The 21,427-nt window shown below is 45.9% G+C and overlaps 1 protein-coding gene across 6 annotated transcripts in view; it reads right to left on the bottom strand.

The window, feature by feature from the left end:
* Nucleotides 1-21,427, bottom strand: part of LOC105469712 (testis expressed metallothionein like protein) — a 62,552-nt gene that overhangs the window by 6,366 nt on the left and 34,759 nt on the right. For 2 of the 6 annotated variants that reach the window (XM_071074133.1, XM_071074137.1), the window contains 4 exons: nt 17,178-17,280; nt 14,607-14,744; nt 12,192-12,367; nt 8,658-9,727 (listed from right to left, as the gene is read on the bottom strand). In XM_071074133.1, coding sequence (XP_070930234.1) covers nt 9,535-9,727; nt 12,192-12,367; nt 14,607-14,744; nt 17,178-17,280 — 610 coding nt within the window. In that variant the 3' untranslated portion in view covers nt 8,658-9,534. Of the gene's footprint in view, nt 1-1,135; nt 1,441-6,153; nt 6,810-8,657; nt 9,728-12,191; nt 12,368-14,606; nt 14,745-17,177; nt 17,281-21,427 lie in introns of those variants that run through there. The other 4 variants (XM_071074132.1, XM_071074136.1, XM_071074134.1 and 1 more) reach the window with 4 other exon arrangements.

The raw sequence follows: 21,427 nt of genomic DNA, 5'->3' as shown, positions 1-21,427 counted from the left end.
CAGCCTCCTGAGTAGCTGGAACTACAGTCATGCAACACTGCACCTGGCTTCACACCTTATTCTTAAAATTAACTCAAAATGAATGATAGATTTAAATGCAAAATGTAAAACTATAAACTTTTAGAAAATCCTTGGATCTATGGCAAGTAAAGAGTTCTCAGACTTGACACCAAAAGCATAATCCATAAAAGTTATACATAAAGATATATTAGACTTCTCCATTAAAAACACAAAAATTAGCCAGGCGTGGTATTGGGCACCTGTAATCCCAGCTACTCGAGAGGCTGAGAGAGGAGAATTGCTTGAACCTGGGAGGTGGAGGTTGCAGTGAGCCGAGATCGCATCGCATCACTGCACTCCAGCCTGGGCGACAGAGTGAGACTCTGTCTCAAAAAAAAAAAAACTCTGAAAACTCGACTGTAAAGAAAAAAAAAAAAGAAAAGAAAAAAGTCAAATTAAAAATGGGCAAATGCATAAACAGATATTTCACCGAAGAGGAGATATACATGGAAAATAAGCACATGAAATTATGTTAACATCATTGGTCATCAGGGAAATGCACATTAAATCCACATTGAGGTGTTGCTAACCACTTACGGGAATGACTAAAAGAAAAAACAGTGACAGCATTAAATGCCGGCAAAAATGCAGAGAAAATGTGTTGCTCATGTGTTGTTTGTGGAAAAGGAAAATGGTACAGTACGTTTGGAAAACATTTTGTCAGTTTCTTTAAAAACTAAATATGCAACTTGGTTAATGTGTACCAAAACTAGAAAGAATGAATAAGACCTACTATTTGATAGCACAATAAGGTGACTATAGATAATAATAACCGAATTGTACATTTAAAAATGACTTAACAAGTGGTATTGGATTGTTTGTAACTCAAAGAATGTTTGCGGGATGGATACCCCATTCCCCAGGACGTGCTGATTTCACACGTCATGCCTGTATCCAAACATTTCATGGACCCCATAAATATATATACCCACTATGTGCCCACACAAATTTCAAGACAATTGAATTTTAAAAATAAAAATAAATATGCAACTACCATACCACCCACCAATTGCACTCCTGGGTATTTATTACAGAAAATGAAGACTTAGCTTTATACATAAGCCTGTACACAAATGTTCATAGTAACTTTATTCATAAGAGCCTCAAACTGGAAACCACTCATATGTCCTTCAATGGGTAAATGGTTAAACTGTGGTACATCCACACTGTGGACTACTACTCAGCAATAAAAAAGAATAAATTGTGTGGCTTTTTGTTTTGTTGTTGTTGTTGATTTTTTAGAGAGAGGGTCTTACTCTGTTGCCAGGCTCCTGACTTGGCCCCTGGAAGCCCTGGGATTACAGGCGTGAGCGGTCACACCTAGCCAGAAATGAGTTGTTGATACACATAGCAACTTGGATGAGTCTCCAGAGAATTACGCTGAATGGAAAAAAGGGAAAAGAAAAAAACCAAAAAACAGGTTAGGAGTGGTGGTTCATGCCTGTAATCGCAGCACTTTGAAAAGCTGAGGTGGGAGGATTTCTTGAGTTTAGGAGTTCAAGACCAGCCTGGGCAACATAGCAAGACTTTGTCTCTACAAAAAATAAAACATAAAAATAATTAGCCAGGCATGGTGGTGTGTGCCTGTAGTCTTAGCTACTTGGGAGGCTAAGGCGGGGGAGGATCCCTTCAGCCCAGGAGTTCAAGGTTACAGTGAGCTATGATCACACAACTGTACTTCAGCCTGGGCGAGAGGGCAAGACCCTGTCTTTAAAAAAAAGTTCCCAAAAGTTACATACTATATAATTCCATGTATCCAACATCCTTGAAATGACAATATTATAGAAATGGAGAACAGATTAGTGGTTACCAGGGGGTAGGGAGGGGGTGGGGATGGTGGGAAAATGTGTGTGGGTAACTTGAACTTGAGAGACCCTTGAGGTGACAGAAATGTTCTGTCTCTTGACAGTATCAATGTCACTATCTTGGTTGTCATATTGTCCTACAGATTTGTAAGATGTTATTATCATTAGGAAAACTGGATAAAGGGTACATTGCATTTCTCTGTATTATTTCTTTTTTTTTTTTTTTTTTTTTGAGGCGGAGTCTCGCTCTGTCGCCCAGGCTGGAGTGCAGTGGCGCGATCTCGGCTCACTGCAAGCTCCGCCTCCCGGGTTCCCGCCATTCTCCTGCCTCAGCCTCCCGAGTAGCTGGGACTACAGGCGCCGCCACCTCGCCCGGCTAATTTTTTTGTATTTTTAGTGGAGACGGGGTTTCACTGTGTTAGCCAGGATGGTCTCGATCTCCTGACCTTGTGATCCGCCCGTCTCGGCCTCCCAAAGTGCTGGGATTACAGGCTTGAGCCACCGCGCCCGGCCTCTCTGTATTATTTCTTAAAACTGCATGTGAATCTATAGTTATTGCAAAATGAAAACTTTAATTTTTAAAGAAGCAAGTTAAAATATTTTTGGAAGCCCTGATGGGTTCACTGTTGAATTCTAGCAAACATTTAGGAAAGAAATTATTTTAAATTCTCTATAATCTCTTCCAGAAGATAGAACCAGAGGGAATGTTTCCTAACTCATTCTATGAGGCCAGCATAACTCTAAAACCCAAACCAGACAAAGACATTAAAAGAAAACTATAGGCCAATATCTCTCATGAACATACAAGCAAAAATTCTCAACAAAACATTAGCAAATTAAATCCAACAATGTGTAGATAAAATTATACGCCATGACTAAGTGGAATTTATCACAGGTATGCAAAGCTGGTGTAACATTCAAAAATCAATTGATGTAATTCATCAAATCAACAGGCTAAAGAAGAGAGATCCCATAATTATATCAATGCACGCAGAAAAAGCATTTTACAAAATCTAACACCCATTCCTAATAAGAACTAGAAATAGAGGCGAACTTTGTCAACATGTTAAAGAACACCTACCAGAAACCTACACTAATATCATAATTAATAGTGAGAAAAAGAAGCCAAAGATGTCCTCTCTCATCACTTTTTTAAACATTGTACTGGAATGCCTAGTTAATGCAATAAGATAAGAAAAGGATATACAAAGTTTACAGATTGGGAAGGAATAAATAAAACTTTGTTTGCAGACGTCATGATCATCTATGCAGAACTTCTAAAAGTATCATCAACAACAACAAACCTCCTGGAATTAATAAGCAATTATAGCAAAGTTGCAGGATACAAGGTTAATAAACAAAAGTCAATAGCTTTCCTATATACCAGCAATGAACAAGTAAAATTTGAAATTAAAAATGCAATACCGTTTACGTTAGCACTCCCCAAAAATGTAATACTTGGGTATGCATTTACCAAAACCTATATGAGGAAAACTATGTAACTCTGATGAAAGAAATAAATATAGAGCTAAATAAATGGAGAAATATTCCATGCTTGCGGATAAGAAGACTCAATATTGTCAAACATTAGATATTCCCAATCTGATGTATAAATTCAACACAATTCCAATAACAATTGTGGCAAGTTATTTTGTGGATAGCAAAAAACTGATTCCTGGGCCAGGCACAGTGGCTCATGCCTATAATCCCAGCACTTTGTGAGGCCAAGGCAGGAGGATCGCTTGAGCCTAGGAGTTTGAGACCAACCTGGACAACATAGTGAGACCTTGTCTCTACAAATAATAAAAAAAAATTAGCCAGGCATGATGATGTACACCTGTGGTACCAGCTGCTCAAGAGGCTGACAGGAGGATCACTTGAGCCTGGGAGGTCAATGCTGCAGTGAGTCATGATCACACACCACTGCACTCCAGCCTGGGCAACATACTGAGATCTTGTCTCAAACAAACAAACAAACAAACAAAAAACCAAAACACAACCCTTGATTCTAAAGTTTATATGGAGAGGCAAAAGACCCAGAATAACCAAAACAATATTGAAAGAAAAGAACAAAGTTGGAAGGCTGCTATTAAGCTACAGTAATCAAGATGGTGTGGTATTAGTAAAAGAATAGAAAAATAGATCAGTGGAACAGAATAGAGGGCCCAGACTCATACAAACAGAGCCAACTGATCTCTGACAAAGGAACAGAAGCAATACCATGGAGAAAAGACAGCCTTTTTGACAGATGGTGCCAGAACAACTGGACACTCACATGCAAACAAATGACTCTAGATAAAGCCTCTTATCCCTTTCACCAAAATTAACTCAAAATAGATCATAGACCTAAATGTAAACTGTAAACTATAAAATTCCTGAAAGATTGGCCAGGTGCAGTGACTCACACGTGTAATCCTAGCACATTGCGAGGCCAAGGTGGGACGATTGCTTGAGGTCATGAGTTCGAGACCAGCCTGGCCAACATGGTGAAACCCCATCTCTACTAAAAACACAAAACTTAGCCAGGCATGGTAGCAGGCGCCTGTAATCCCAGCCACTCAGGAGGCTGAGGTAGGAGGGTCACTCGAACCCGGGAGGCGGAGGTTGCAGTGAGCCGAGATTGCCCCACTGCACTCTATCCTGGGGGACAGAGAGAGACTCCATCTCTAAAATAAAATAAAATAAAATAAAATCCCTAGATGATAACATAGGAGAAAATATGGATGGTCTGCATATGGCAATGATTTTTTTAGACACTATGCCAAAGGCATGATCCACGAAAAAAAAAATTGATGAGCTGGACTTTATTAAAAACTTTCGCTCTGCAAAATACACTGTCAGGAAAGTGAGGAGACACGCCACAGACTGGGAGAAAATATTTGCAAAGGACGTATCTAATAAAAGACTGTTATCGAAAATACACAAAGAATTTGTAAAACCCAACAATAAGAAAGGAAACAACCCAATTAAACAATGAACAAAAGACCTCAACTGACATCTCACCAAAGAAGATGTGCAGATGGAAAGCAGGCATATGGAGATATGCTCAACGTCATATGTCATTGGGGAACTGCAAATTAAAATAGCAGTGAACAAATTAGAATACCAGTACACACCTATTAGAACGGCTAAAATCCCAAACACTGACAACGCTAAGTGCTGGTGAGGAGATGGAGCCACAGGAACTCTCGTTCACTGCTGGTAGGAATACTCAATGATACGGCTACTTTGGAAGACAGCTTGGTGGTTTCATGCAAAACTAAATATATCCTTACTACATGATCCAGAAGTCGTGCGCATTGACGTTGACCCAAAGGGATTAAAAATTTGTGTCCGCACAGAAACCTGCACGCAGATATTTACGGCAGCTTTATTCCAAGTTGCCCAAACTTGGAAGCAACTCAGCTGTTCTTCAGGAGGTGAAGGGATGAACAGTGGTACATCCAGGCAACGGAATATTATTCAGTGCTAAGCTTGATGAGCTATCAAGCCATGAAAAGATATGGAGGACATAAATGCATACTCCCAAGTGCAAGAAGCCAGTCTGAAGAGGCTACCTACTGTATGATCCCACCTAAGTGACATTCTGAGAAAGGTAAAACTGTGGAGAGAGTAAAAATATCAGTGACCGCCAGGAGTTGTGGGGAGGGAAGGATGAACAGGCCGAGCACAGGGGTGGCTTAGGGCAGTGAGACTGTTCTGTGGGCTGTAACCCTGGATATGTGCCATTGTACATTTGTCAGAACCCATAGCATGTGGAACACCAAGCGGGAATCCTAACCTCAGCGTGGGCTTTGGGTGTATGGTGTATCACTTTGGATGATGGTGTATCACTGTGGGTTCATCAGTTGTAACAAAGGCACGGCTCTGGTGAGGAATGTTGGTAGTGGGGAGGCTGCCGTTTTGGGGGGCATGGATTATATGGGAAATCTCTGCACTTTCTGCTCAGTTTTGCTGTGAACCCAAAACTACTCTAAAAAAATACTCTGGTAAAAAAAATAGAGACCCAGCGCGGTGGCTCACACCTGTAATCTCAGTGCTTCAGGAGGCCAGGGAGGGAAGATCATTTGAGGTTAGGAGTTTAAGGCCTGGGCAATATAGCAAGACCCTGTCTCTACAAAAAATAAAAATACAAAAACTTAGCTGAGTATGGTGGTGTGAGCCTGTAGTTCCAGCTACCTGGGAGGATAGCTTGAGGCCAGGAGTTTGAGGCTGCAGTGAGCTATGATCGCACCACAGCATTTTTAATCATTTTTAAATATATGAAGAGAACATCCATGCAATCACAGTCTTCAATTCTAGTTTCATCAGTGGCTGGGGCCGGGCAGTGCTCCCTGCTGCTCTCCAGCCTCTGCTGGCGGCCGGGGTCGGTCGCAGGATGGAGGCAGGGCTGGTGGAAGATGCCGCTCGGGGCTTCCTCCCTGCTCTGAGGCTATCGAAGGACTGCTGGAGAGAGAGCGCACAAAGCTCCGCGCGGCTTCACGGGGCCCCAGCTGTGCCCAGGTGCCTTCCTAAAGAGCGCGCCGCCTGCAGAACGGGAGGCCTCCTCCCTGCTTGTCTTCTGCCCGCTCCTGCTCTCTGGATCCTCTGGCTGCTCTCATCGTCTTATCCCGGATGAGGGTTCAACCTTTGAATTCCCTAAGACAGCGTATTAACTGACTCCGCACGGTAACTTCTTATGGTTTTAAGCCGCGCCCCCGCTGAAAAGGGACCCGTGCTGGCAGAACTTCAGGTCCTGGTGAGAGGTTCGTAAGGGGATAAGAGCATCCAAGCCGGATGGAAAATACACCAAGCCCTCTGCGGACCTTCCGCCGCCAACAGCATCTTCTCTCCTAAGGATGCTCCCCGGCTGCCGACTTTCTGTGCAATGCGCAGCCCGTGTTCACTGAGAGGAAAGAGCGATTTCAGTGCGTGTCATTCCAAACAACGATTGCTTCTCCGTGTCTATGAAAAAACAAGGTTTTTTTTTTTTTTTTTCTTTCGGATAAACAAAACAAAAAACCAAAACCAACAGATAATTTAACCTTAATCACAAAGGTGGTCCGAGTTATTTAATAGGTACGGAGTAGAAAGATACGATTAAGGCTGGGTACCGTGGCTCACGCCTGTAATCCCCGCACTTTGGGAGGCCGAGGTGGGCGGATCACCTGAGGTCAGGAGATCCAGACCAGCCTGACCAACATGATGAAACCCCATCTCTACTAAAAATACAAAATTAGCCGGGCGTGGTGGTGCATGCCTGTAATCCCAGCTACTCAGGAGGCTGAGGCAGGAGAATCACTTGAACCCAGGAGGCGGAGGTTGCAGTGAGCTGAGATTACGCCATCACACTTCAGCCTGGGCAACAGAGTGAGACTCCATCTTAAAAAAAAAAAAGATATGGTTAAATTTGCACAGCTACACTCTCAAATAAGAACATGATACGTTAATTTGTATATTGCTTTAAAATAGCACTGGCTCTCCGCCAGACACATAAAAGATGTGATTTTCCAGCTTTATAGTCATTTTCTGTACAGTCTCTGGTCAGCATAGTGGCTTTATTCACGTCTGTATCTCGGCTTTCACTTCTCAGACGGGATCCCCTGCAAGTGGCACCTACTCAGCAAGTTCTTCTCTGCTGGAAGATCCTGCAGGGCTCATGCCTGCTCAGGTTGGCTCTTCCCTCACCTCCAGGCGTTAGTTCAAGTGCACCTGGCCACAGTCAGTGCATCCTTGGCCAGCGCAGGCTCCCTCTCCATAGGAGCCCGGGATTCAGGGTGAGCTCCCGTGTAATGTGGGGGGACTGTATCCCCAGCCCCCCACTGAGTTCCCTGCTCACACTTCCTCCAGGCTCTGTGGGTGGGCCACACCTGGTTCAGGATCTCCCTAGGCAGCCCTTTGCCTCAGGAGAATGCTGGAGGACACTGTTCCCTTTTCCTCTCTCCACTCGGTGCCTCAGGGCTGTGCTGAGGTGCCTGAACTCTTAAGGTGTGGCTGGTGCCAACTGAGACCTGCTGTGAATACAAGACACCCTGCATTTCAAATATTGGGTACACACAAAGGAATGTGAAATCTCAATCATTTTCATTATGATTACACATTGAAACGATGGGATAAATAAAAGATTATTAAAACCAATTTTATCTGTTCCTTTTCAAATTTTAACATGTAGCTACTAGAAACTTTAACATTACTCATGTGGCTGGCAGATCTTGCTGCTGGCTGTGCTGCCGAGAGGGACAGCAGGATGGAGGCAGCCCCCACAGAGGCAGCTCCCAAAGTCCCCATTTCCAGGTCACCTTCCAGCTCCCAGAGGTGAAGGGGGCCAGGTGGCTCCTCCAGCAGGGCGCCTCCCTGCTCGCCACGATGCTGACGGGACCGAAAGCACACACAGCAAGTGGGGAGTATGGCTGGCTGAGGGTTCCCCGTGTCACAATGCATGTCTTTACCTCTGGTTTTCTGCCACAGACTCTGGATCCCAAGGGTCCAAAGGGAATTGCAGAGGGGAAGAATTCAGTCTTCCTTTTCTCCTCTGTGGCTTCCGGTGGCTGCATTTGCAACTAGACTGTTCCAGACACAGCTCCACAAAAGACCGCTTCCTCCCTGGTTGCTTGCTCACTTATGTGCCCAGTGCCTGGGCCCGGCAGCCACACTTCTGTCTCCACTGCATTTGCACTTGAGTTTCCTAAACACCCTCTAAGTGGCCAACACTATTAATGAATGCACAAACATGAAAGAATATTCTCTCAATACATTTCAGGGTGGGTACTCATCAGATGAACACATTTTCAGTTACTAAGTTAATGACAACAATTGAAGACATTGGAAATTTTTATTCATCTTTGCTTTACAACAGAACCGAAAGCGTCAACTTAAGAATTCATTTTACCTGCTGGTTTCCGCAAGCTAGTTATGTGAACCATATTTTACAAATAATAATAATATTACAACAATAATTATGGAGAAGTTAATTGGATAATAGAGCTTTTCCACAATTCAAGTAGAAACACAGAAGAAACTAGATAATTTTAAGTCCGCTAACTCAAGACATGCTGGTGCGAGCCCGGCCTGTGAGGCCCCATTGCCTGTGTCTCTTGGGGGCCTTAGGAAAGACTACAGTTTGCGTGCCTCTGGGGAAATGTCTACACTACAGAAAATCTTTGGGTGTTCAGTAGTTCTCCAGAGATTTTAAGTGGTATCATAACAGCCTATCTGGAGAACTTATTTCTAAATAATTTGAAAAACAAACAAGAAACCATTAGGGTTTTTATGCAGAGCAGCCTCCAGAGCAACATTCTCCAAGAGGAAGAGTCGACCAGAGTGAGCTCTCCTCAGGGCCTACTCTGCCCTCCCCTGCCCTGCTCTGCTCTCCACAGGGCCTGCTCTTCCCTCCCCTACCCTGCTCTGCCCGCCACTGCCCTGCAGACACTCTCCCAGGACTATGGGAACCCAAGCTCTCTCCTCTGGGCCAGACAAACAGTGCTCAGGCCACGCACCTCCTCAGAAAAGGGGGCACGGGTTGGCATGTCTTCAGAGAGCTCTGAGTAAACTCCCCGGGCCCAGGGACGCAGGGGAGCCTGGTGGTTGCTGTAGAGCCGACTTCACATTCCCCTAAACAACCTTTCTAAACTAGAGATTTCTAGACTAAGACAAAATCAACACGCATTCACACTTTATACTCTACTGTACTCTACTCCATTTTCAACCCCTTGGATTTAAACTCAGTGTGGAGAATCTGTGATAAGCACCTTCCAAATTCCTCCAGGATCATCTGCTCTGCCAGGCACTTGGAGCAGTGTTCTTTCTCGGCTTCTTCTCCCTGAGCCAGCAGGCAGGCGCATGTGGCCTCCACCACCTCCCAGGAGATGCATGAGGAAGGCCGCCTGTCAGAAACAGAGCAGTTAAAGGCCACTCAACAGCGCATGGTTTCTACCTATAGTACTATTTATATTCAACAGAATATTGCTTGTCCACACTATTTTAAAGAACATCATCCACTAAAATCTAATGTTGTCTTCCTCATACTGGAAACTATTAGGCCAGGCACAGTGGCCTGTAATCCTAGCACCTTGGGAGGCCAAGGCAGGAGGATGGTCTGAAGCCAGGAGTTTGAAACCAGCCTGGGCAACAAAGTGAGACACTGTCTCTCTTTTTTTTGTTTGTTTTTTTTGTTTGTTTGTTTTTGTTTTTTTTTAATACTGAGTCTTGTTCTGTCACCAGGCTAGAGTGCAATGGCACAATCTCAGCTCACTGCAACCTCCGACTGCCTGGTTCAAGTGATTCTCCTGCCTCAATCTCCCAAGAAGCTGGGATTATAGGCATGTGCCATGATGCCTGGCTAATTTTTGTATTTTTAGGAGAGATGGGGTTTTGCCATGTTGGCCAGGATGGTCTCAATCTCCTGACCTCTTGATCTGCCCTCCTCAGCCTCCCAAAGTGCTGGGATTATAGGCGTGAGCCACCACGCTCGGCCGACATCTGGTCTCTTAAAAAAAAAAAAAAAAAGAAAGAAAGAAAAGAAAGAAAGGATTAACTGCTTTTAGAATAACAACACAGAGGACAAGTAAATCTGTCAGTTTTTGACATCCCTCTCATGGTGGGTTTGAAATTTCCTCAAAATTAGATCCACCGACAAACCCAGAGGATCCCGGGCTACAGAGTCAAGTACGTGGGCCAGGTGGGAAATTGTGGAAGCAGGACTCTTAGCTGAGGCAGGGCATGGGGACAAGCCAGGCAGCTTTGCTCTGAGTCCTGTCCATGCTGGGTGTCCACCTTTCCTCCCCACAGGACCATGTGCAGCCAGAGAAGGCCAACTGTTCTGAGGACTCGCCTGTCAAGCCTTGGGGTCCTGCTGTCAGGATGGCCTTCTCCCTCAATGCCGCTTGGAGCTGTGAAAGAGGTTCTGAAGGACAAGTTGCACCGTATCACACAGGACCAGCTATTCTCCTGGCTGAGCTCAGCGGGCAACTGTGGCTCAGCTAGACAGCGACCCAGGTGGTGCTAAGTTGACAATTTTTCAGGAAAACTTTATAAAAGATTAAAAAGCTTGGATTATAAAAATAGAGCAAAATTTTGGATTAAAGTCTGTCTATAAAGACAATACACAATGACTTTGGTTGAAGAAGAAGACAGGGTTGCCCTTGGGAAAAGAAGGGCCGTTAACACTGCAAGACCAGGCTCTAGTGCACAGGCCCCTGCCGGACTCCACGGAACACACACCCTGCTACAGGCGATGACATTTGCACACATCACTTCAGACAATGCAGCCAACTTTTGGTCAATTTTTACTGATAAAGACCTCTGCAGGTCGGCTGGGTGCGGTGGCTTACGCCTGTAATCTCAGCACTTTGGGAGGCAGAGGTGGGTGAATCACCATTCAGGAGTTTGAGACCAATATGGTGAGCTCCCATCTCTACAAAAAATAGAAAAATCAGCCAGATGTGGTGGCTTGTGCCTGTAGTCCCAGCTACTCAGGAGGCTGAGATGAGAGGATCACCTGAACCTGGGGAGGCTGAGGCTGTATGAGCTGTGATCACACCACTGCACTCCAGCCTGGCAACTGAGTGAAAATGCTGGTCTCAAAAAAAAAAAAACAAAAAGCAAACAAACAAACAAAAAACACACCCCTGCAGGTCACAGTCATGAGTATTTCTGATACTCTCTAACCAAATAAGCATGAATTTGGCTTTGCAAAGTATTAATTAATGACATCTGGTACTTTATCTTGATTGACCATTACACTGAAGTTTAAAAAGAAGTTTTTTTTAAACAAATGAATGGAATCTAATAGATAGTAAAATTATGACTCAACCTTTGAGAACTACTAGGATTGCAATGCGGCGTTAAAACTGATAAATGCAAAATTATCCAACTAATCCAGATCCACAGTCGCTTAGTAAGGAAAACAACTTGGACCAAGCACAGCTCTTTGCTGCCACTTCCCACAATAAAGGACAGGGAGGTACGCCCTGTCTTTGCTGCCCCGGGTCGGTGTGGCTCTGTATTAACGCAAAGGCAGTGTCAGAACTCTGCTGGCCCTGCTGGTGATCCTGGCAGCAGGGCTCTTTCATCCGGTACAAAACAGGAGTGACTCAGAGAGTGAGGATGAAAAGGCCGAGCCGAGAAGACAAAGAGGACAAAACAGGTTTCCGCAGCAGGGCCTCTAAGGAAACACAGTCGCCACCCAGGATTAGCCCATGGAGGGAGGAATGGCTTCCCTCTGCCCCCTGAACACACGCCCGCCCCTGCAGGCTCACACATTCTTTCCAGTGTATAAATTGTCCTTAATTCTCCTCTTAAATTAACCTCTGTTCCCTCTATTAGCAGAGGTTAGTTCAAAGTACCTACCTATCCTGACTGAATTTTGGAAGTCCTGAAAATTTCGTTGGTGGCAGATGGCGACTGCCTTCCAAACCTCCAGCCTGCACATAGTTTGGCATGCTCATTAGTGTCTTTCGTTCTGGGCTTTCTTCATAATTTTTGCAACCAATGCATTTGCAAATAGAAGAACACATAATTTTGGCCTGGTAATACAAAATGCTTCAATAAAATTAGGTTGTCCCACAAGTCATCAAAAACTGACAAATTCTATTTGGACCTTAAATAATTCTTTGCGTATATTTGCCCACGAGAGAGAGAGAGAGAGAGAGAGAGAGAGAGAGAGAGAGAGAGAGTGTGAATGTGTGGGTGAGAGCATGTTGAACGTGTATGAGTGTGTGGAGTGTGTGTGTGTTGACTGTGAATGTGTGAGTGTGTTGAGTGTGAATGTGTGGGTGAGAGTGTGTGTTGAGTGTGTGTATGAGTGTGTGAGGTGTGTGTCGAGTATGCGTGTGTGTGCATATGAGTGTATGTGGGGTTTGGGTATGTATGTGTATATGTGTGAGTGAATATGAATGTGTGTGACTGAGTGTGTGCGTTTGAGAATGTGTGTGTGTGTGTGTGATCTGCAGTTTTCATCACACGCTGCTGTTGAGGAGATGCAGTAGTCTTGCTGCTGACGGAGCGGAGGCCGAGTGTGTGGGTTTGAGTCCCAAGCACAGAGAGGGCATTGCTCTCCCTTCTCCACCAGGGAGCCAATAGGCTGCTTCGTTTGACTTGCTTTGAAGAAAGCCTGCCTTAGCTGACTATAAAACTCTAGCTTATGGTTCTCTTTCAGCATGGGAGGCTATTATGCTGTTTCTATGGGTGCAGAGAATGTACAAGAGAGTAGAATTCGAAACCCGCCCAAGAGCAGGTCTGTGGCTGGGAGCTCTCAGGGGAGACCTCTCCTGCTGCCTTGTGGTTGCATTTTGTTTCAAGCTTTTCCTGGCAATGTGATGCTCAGGGGACCGGCGTGTCCCATCTGTACCCAGCAAGCCCCTTCTTGCCCCCTCATGCCAAATCCTTGTTCATGTGGGCCCCAGGGGCTGACCAAGAGCTGGCACTGCCAATCGCTATGGTTTTTGGCTTTCTCTTTCCTTCAGGCCCCCGGGGATTTCCCTTTGTTCTTTCCAGCTGAGAGATGCATCTTCAGGGGGATGTGTTCTGTTTCATCTGCACCTCTGGGTGTTTTGAAGCAGGAGGCTTTTCAGAGTTTCTAGTCTACACGAATGCCAGAGACTAAAGGACAGTGCTATTTTCCTGTGAGGCTGCACATTCTGTGGGCTGTGCCCAGCATAGGCTTGGCCTTGGGGAAATGGGCTGAGCCGTAGTATCGTGGCAGCCAGTGAGGGCGTTTTGCAGGACACAGGAGCTACTGTGAGTGCAGTTGGAATTGGTTCCTCGGGGGTGATGTCACTCCGTTTCAACTGTGCATCTCTGTCATGTTTTGACTGTGTTTTCCACCTCTTTGCTGGGGACTGTGGGGTCCACCTTTCCAGGTCTTTCAGTGCATGTCTCCAGAATCAGGAGGACTATTCTCAAGCCTGACCCTCTGTGACAGACAGCCTTTGAAAAGTATAATTCATAGGAACCCCCAAAAGACCTCAAGCAAACCAAAACAGAGGTTTGTAAGGAAGGTTTGCTCAGCTGCTCCCCTGATAGGGCCTAAGGGTTCCCTCACTTTCTCTTTCTTCCTTTCCTTCAACACAAAGGAAAAGGAAAAGAGAAAGAGCAAAGAGAGGTGAAACAGCGACAGCACTGAAGGGGAAAGTGGGTCCCTCTGCTGTCATTATATCTTTGGGAAAAGAAAAAGCTTCCGTCCAGGCTGTGATCTGCAGCTTGCTTTGTTAGCCTCCCTCCATTGGCTTCGGCTGACTGTCCATTCTGGTCTCTGATGGGCCTGTGAGCCAGGGAGGAGCTACCCTTGGTCAAAGCACCAGGTGAATGGATGTCTGGGGACAAGCGCCACAGGGACCAGGAACAGACTGAGTCTTTGAGACCAAACTGTTCCCCACGGCCCCACCTAGAGCACTTGGGCTTTGTTCACGGAGGAAGAGGCACGGCTGCCCTCTGGGAGCCTCCACTCTGCTGGAGGACCAGCGTGGATCAGTGGCCGCAGAAGGACAAAGCCACGCAGAGGGCACCCTCACTGGGTACTCAGGGCTGGGCTCAGGGGAAGCAACATGCTCCAAAACAGCCCTTGGTGGATTGGCCTGGTTCACAAAGCTCAGCTGGTATTTGGGAAATTAATTCAGATTAATGTAAGTGCCCTTCTAGAAACCCTGGAAGAAAAAAATAATTATATTTATCTTTTTAAATTACAGCGAAGTTTTTTAACCACAAAAGTTACTCAAAATATTTACCTGTGTTTTTTGTTAGTGAGTTAGGGAGCTGGGCACTAACCTCATAGCACTCGCAGTAATTCTTCAGGCAGCCCGACCTCCTGCAGTTGCACCCTTTGTTGTGCCGGGGCTTGACATCGCCCAATTGGCCTTTCCCAATTTTTGGCTGGAAAGCTTCTGGATTTCTACCAAGACATGCCTAGGGTAGAATGGGAAGCTCCATCAGGATGGATATTATCATTCAAAACTCAGCTCAATGAAGGGCATCTCATTTGAATCTGGTTGTTGTAAAAGCTGCCACAGTAAGCAGTGACTCTCTTTACATGGTTCAGAAGGTGCAGCCCCTTCTTGTTTGATTTCAATTTGTTTCCATACACAAAAAGGTATATTGTAGCTAAGGTTTCTTCATGTTTTGTTTCCTGAGTTTCCAAGTCTTACATATTTACTGTAAAAAAAAATAATAGATGGTAAAGATGCAAAGAAAATAATTATTTCCGTGTGGACACGTTTCCATCCAGCATTTCTGGGGCCCTCTTTCCTAAAATGGTTGAGACCATGGACCATACTAGCAGCTCACACTGCCTCAACACACCGTGTGCCGGGCGTCTTTCCATGGGATTTGTATATACATGCCCTCTCATGTAATCCTCAGCAACCTCGGGAAGTAAAATCATCTACTGTATGATTGTTCTATACATGGAGAAACCCAGGCACCGAGAGGTAAAAAACTGCAGGTAAGTGGCAAGATCTCGATTCAAAGTCCCCGTGCTGACTTCAGAGCAGGTCTCAACCGTTGGGCCATGCCTTTCTCAAGCAATACACACAAGTTGTTATCCAGGTCTATTTGTTGTCCCTTTTTAATCTATCTATACACACAAATACATACATATCTTTACATACAAAATGATTCAATGCTCTTTGTAAAAATTCAAACAATAGAGAGGTCACAGTGGAAGTCCGTGGCCTCCCTTCCCCCTCCTGGGGTTGACATTTGGAATCGGTGCTATCCAGTAGCACAGCCCCCAGCACAAGGCCATTGCTGCACAATGTGCTGCTAGACAGCCCCAGCCTGCGGTGCGTGGCTTTAGGCATTTTCACGGATCACTGAAGTGTGACAGGCAGTGGAGGCACATATCTGCAGCTGTGGCATGATGATCTTGTGCACGTGCGCATACCTGTGTACCTGCGCACACCTGTGTACCTGCTACCAAGGTCAAGTTAGAGGACAGGCGGCCCCACAGGCTGCCTTGTGACTCCTCCCCAGTGGTGCACCCCCGCGGGGAACGCTATTCAGACGTAGAGGGCTTTAGGTTTGCCTATGCTGGTGCCGCAGGAATCCCACAGCTTGTACTCCTGCGTCGGCTGCCTCCCTCAGATAACAACTGGGAGGTCCGTCCGCACTGCTGCGCTTAGCTGTAGCTCCTGCTTTCCATCAATGTGTGGATTCATCCATTCTACCACGGATGGATGTTTGGGCTGTTTCCAGTGTCTGGTTACTCTGAATGAAGCTGCATGAACATTCCTGTATAAGTCTCCTGGTGGACACTGGTGCTCGTTTCTATTGGCTATATTTTTAGGAAGGAAATGGCTGGATCATAGCATACACACAGGTTTAGTTTTTGTAGCTATTGTCAAACAATTTCCCGAAGTGGTTGTGCCCCTTTATATTCCTATCAGCAATGTATGAGAATTCCAACCCTTTTTGGTTTTATAGTTTTAATTGTAGATAGTACTCTTTATCCCTAAACAAAATGTACTCAAGTTTACATGCATGACAATTTTCTTCTGTCCTATGGATCTGGCTATATCAAAATTGGTAAGATATTTCAAGTCCTTTATCCATAATTCAAGAGGAGAATTAAATTATTTTAGAAAACAATGCAGAGAGCAGCCACACCCTTATAATTGTGTCCTATTTGCACAGGACAGTCTCAGGGCTACAGTCGATGGCTCTCAATTTCCCTTCGTGAATGAGTGGGCACTGGAAGTGTCTCCCTGGAGTGGGTTGACAACCCTGAGCCTAACTGTCCCTCCCTTCTCCCTGATTATCTTTTGTGCCTACAGAAAGGGATAAAAGCTGCAAGCTCCTGTGTTTAGCCTTCAGCAGAGTGGTCATCAGGGCCATCGAAGTAACCTTTTGCATCCCTGGGAAAACCTAGATTCTTTTCTTCTGGAAGCTGAGGGGTGAAATTTAAATTGTTAAATTTTACAATTGAAAATGTAGGCTGCCTGAGCACTTTCACGCAGCCTTCTCACGCAGTGGACTGTCTACACGTTTGCGACTACACTGCTCCAGCTCATGCTTATCTGCTATGTGAAATGACCCCAAATGTCTAAACTCCAAGACAAAGTGGACATTCGCATGTTCTTGAATCAGGACCTTCCTAGGCTGCTGCATCTCTGAAGACTTCCCACATAATAAAGGGCAAAAGGCCTTTCTCTGCCTACCACTTTTATAACAGCTGCTTGTCATGGTTCAATACTCCCACCAGCAGGAATCAAGTCGTGTTCAATGTAAATTCTTCAAAACTGTGGATTTTTTCCAATGAGGAATCTCTGGAGATCATTTTATGAACATCTCAAACAGTTTGAAATGCTTTTAAAATGCATGCATTTAATGGACATTTATTACCTTAATGGCTTTAAACCGTTCAATTTCATGATGCAAGTTATTGCAACAATTATTACAATTGCAGTTGTTGCAAAAGTCTCCACTGGCGAAGCAGTCGCAGTACCTGTGAAGGAAAGGACAGAGTGAGTGGCAGGCACAGACAGCACAGTCAGTAGTGAAAAGAAGAGCACACACGTATAAGGAAAGAGCAGGCAATGTGCTGCAGTCAGAACACTGAATGCTTTTACAGATGGCTCAGACTCCTTTTCATATGAGAACTAGATCAACTAGGATGATGCTCACCAGTGACTAACACAGAAGGGCGTAAAACTAGTTAAAACCATTCATTTCATAATATAGGATTTTGCAAAGCAAAACAATTTCCTGGCAAATCCATTGCCATCCATCAATCCTCCCTGGCCCCTAATTGTCCTCTGCCATTTTCCCAGGAGCACGGTAAGTTTGGTGGGCAGAAACATCAAGTAACAAAGAGCTGTCTTCCCACCAACCACCCCAATCCATCCAACATGACTGAAGGTGTGTTCACTTCTTCACGAGACCTTGACTTTGAGTGAAAACTAATGGGACCCAGAGGTGGAACCTGGCCTAGGCTTTATCTCACTTTCATTCTGTGAGGGGGAAGTGAATGGCAGAGGAAATGAACGGATGAGGCGGCTGCAGTCACACCTCTTGGCTGTAATGCGAGGGTTGTTCGGGAATCCTGAGTCTAGTGAAGCCCTTGGAGCGCACACCACCGTGCCCTGTGACTCCTGGGGCCACACAGGTGGGTGGCAGTGCTGTGGACTGGCTCTGAGGGCTTCCTGGGAGAGGCGGCGGTGCTGGCAGCCGGTCCCCCTCCCACAGTCTTCTAAGACGCCTGCTCCTGCGCTGTAAGGCAGAGGTGTTCACAGGCATGCGCTTTACCCTTCCTGGGTTGGGCAGGGACGACGCTTTCCTTAATTCATGTGAAAATGTAGCATCAAGGCAAGGACTCCTACTGTGCTGCCTATGACCCGTGCCCCAGAGAGCCTGTGGGGCGTTTGTCAGCCACCCCATGGCTTCCCCCTCTGACCAGAGAAGACCCCTGTCGCTGTCTTCTGTGAGCATGGTTCATCGAAAAGAGCTTCCAACTCGTTTTCCACACAGGCTCTGCCTCCCTCTCCCCATGCGCCAGTCAGCTTTGCAAGCTGTAGAGTGGGAATCGTGGTGCTCAGCCTCCCAGTCCCAAAGCGCGGCTGAGGGAAACCCTGGGCGTGTCAAGCTTCCCACAGTGCTGCAGGAACATGGTGAGGGCTGTGCGGGGGACCAGAGGTCTGCAGAAACCTCTCTGGGGCAGAATTCCCAAACACAATTCTTTTCATAATTATTATTTTCATATTTTAAAATAATATTTTAATGTCAAGTCAACAGGAGAGTAAAGAAGATCATCAGAGGCCAAAAAGACAAGAAATTGTGAACCCAGAGAGGGAGTTCTGCAGCAGCTGAGTGCTGCCCTGGGGCATCTGCCAGTCCCGAAGGACCCGGAGCTTGGTTTCCAATGTGCTGCTCGTGCAGGAGACAGGAGACAAAGTCTGGGCTGTCAAAGGTGAGCATGAGACCAGAGACCCCTCATCAAGTGTGGATCCCTGAAAGGCGAGCTCCCCAAGGAGTGAATTATTAGACACAACTCCACTCCACAACAGGGGAGAGGAGAGACACATCCCCCGCGGGGGGAAAGGGGAACTATAAAGGTCTCTCCCGAGCCTGCAAGCCATGCAGATGGAGAGAAGGGAAAGGGGACAGTGACAGAAGTTTGGACACCAGACAGCAGAGGGGTAAGAGAACTGGTGTGGCAGACTCAAGAATGCTGAACCCGAAGTCAGCAGGAAAGAGCTGGGAAGGAGCTGTGGAAGGCTCTGGAATGGGCAGCACCAGGTTCTTCCATGGGAGAGAAAAGCCAGGTGAGATAAGTAGAGAACCAGGGGGATTCTCTGCAGGAAGGCACAAGTCCCCAGACTCCTCCTCCTTCCTAAGCAGCTGGGACCCCCTGCCACAGTGGCAGAGACTACAAGTGACTCTCTTGGAGCAAAACCACTGGGTGTGGGATATGATAATGAACAAATCCAAGAAAAGTGAATGTTGAGACCCCTAGGTTTCTTCTACTCAGCTTCTAGCATTCTAGCAGGAGACTAGAAAAGCCTCTTCTGAGGACCCTGACCAACCCAGGAGAAAATATCTAGAATCTGACATTGAGTTTTCCCAATAAAATAGCTGAGTGACCACTCTGGTGGAGCTACAGTGAGCAAGCCCTCAGCAGTGCACCTGCAGCCCCAGTCAGCCCACCCCTCACCTACAGCCCCCAGGGAGCCCACCCCTCACCTACAGCCCCCAGGGAGCCCACCCCTCACCTACAGCCCCCAGGCAGCCCATCCCTCAGCTACAGCCCCCAGGCAGCCCACCCCTCAGCTACAGCCCCCAGGCAGCCCACACCTCATTCTTTTTTTTTTTTTTTGAGACAGAGTTTCACTCTTGTTGCCTAGGCTGGAGTGCAATGGTACGATCTCGGCTCACTGCAAACTCCACCTCCCAGATTCAAGCGATTCTCCTGCCTCAGCCTCCCGAGTAGCTGGGATTACAGGCATGCACCACCACACCCAGCTAAATTTTTGTATCTGTTTAGTAGAGATGGGGTTTCACCATGTTGGCCAGGCAGGTCTTGAACTCCTGACCTCGTGATCCACCCACCTCAGCCTCCCAAAGTGCTGGGATTACAGGCATGAGCCACCACGCCCGGCCCACACCTCATTCTTAAGTGTGAACCAAGTGATGCCCAGGGATCCGCAGACACATTAGGAAATCTTCCAGGGTATGAAAGACAGAGGCCTAGAGAAACGGACCATGCATGGAAAAGAAAACTAGGAGAAAGGTGGTATCAACGGCCTTAGAGAGACTAAGAAAAATTATTGATCTATGAAACAGGAAAATGATTCTTATAAAAAATCTCAGGATACGACAAAAGATGTTTTAGGAAGCAAAAAAGTAATCACAGTGATGAAAGACCTAGAAAGTATGAAAACTAGAACTAATCAGAGGAGAAAGCAACAGTGGGCCAGACTAGAAAATCCAACATTTATGCAGTAAGAGTTCCAGAAATACTGAATATTAAGAATGAAGGGGATACAATAATTCCAGAACATTTCCCAGAACTCAAGGCCATGAGTTTCTGAAGGGAAAGGACCCACCTTGGGCTCTGCACAGTAGCTAGAAAAGAGACTGGAACCAAGACAGCATGAGCACATTCTGCAGCACCGGGAATAAGAGATGATCCTCTATGTTTCTAGAAAGAATAAAACAGTTTTCATACAGAGGATCAAGAAAAACATGATGTCAAAATTCCACCAGCAACATTGGAAGCTAGAAGAAATGCAGCAAGGCCTTCAAACATCCAAAGAAAAACGATTTCCAACCTCAAGTTCTACTCCCAATCTGAATTATCATCTAACCATGAGGATAGACTAAGATATTTTTCAACACATAAGGTCTGAAAAAATTACATCCCATATACTCTTCCTCATGGAAGCTACTAGAGAAGGCACTGTGCCAAAATGAGGCTGTGAATCTCACGAGGAAGATGCGGGCTCCAGGAGTCAGGAGCCCAAACATGAGAAAGAAGCTGGTGAACCCCTCAGCATGATGGCAGAGTGGAGTCCAAGACAGGAGCTGCACACCGGCCTGGAAACGAGCCCCAGCCAGGCAGCTCGGGAAAAGCCTTCACGACAGGACAGACAGTGCCCCCATGTCTGGGCATGTTGAGAAAACCGTTACACAACCAGAGGAGAGGTGAGGGTTACGTTAGTGTTGTGTGCATAGAAGACTAAGTACTGGGTCTGAACAGGAAGGGAAAGGTAAAGAAGTTCAGGAAAGGGTAATTCATACAGGCTCAGCAGGGACCAGAGTTTTCATCGTCATAAAATGTCAAGACTCAATGCTAATCTAACCAAGTCTATCTCACGTCTGGGTGTGGGAAATGTGTGTGTTGGGAGGGGTTGGTATGTGAGTGGGAGAGGAAATAAAGCTAAATCCACATTTCCCATGGTACAAAAACAATAGATCACACCAAACTGAAAAGCCGAGGAGTAATTCAGACCTGTTATTTATACCTATGGAAGCAAATATTAAAAGATTCAGTTAAAAGAGTTGAAAGTTCCTGGAGGGCAGAAGATAAGGAACAATAGTCAGGGTACTACTATTTTTTGTCACAAGCCTGGTACAATTATCTGGCTCTCTAAACT

This window comes from Macaca nemestrina, chromosome 12, assembly GCF_043159975.1.
Source record: "Macaca nemestrina isolate mMacNem1 chromosome 12, mMacNem.hap1, whole genome shotgun sequence".
Lineage (NCBI taxonomy): Eukaryota > Metazoa > Chordata > Mammalia > Primates > Cercopithecidae > Macaca > Macaca nemestrina.
Note: the sequence above shows the minus strand (reverse complement) of the source record. Positions and strands in the feature narration are given on the sequence as shown.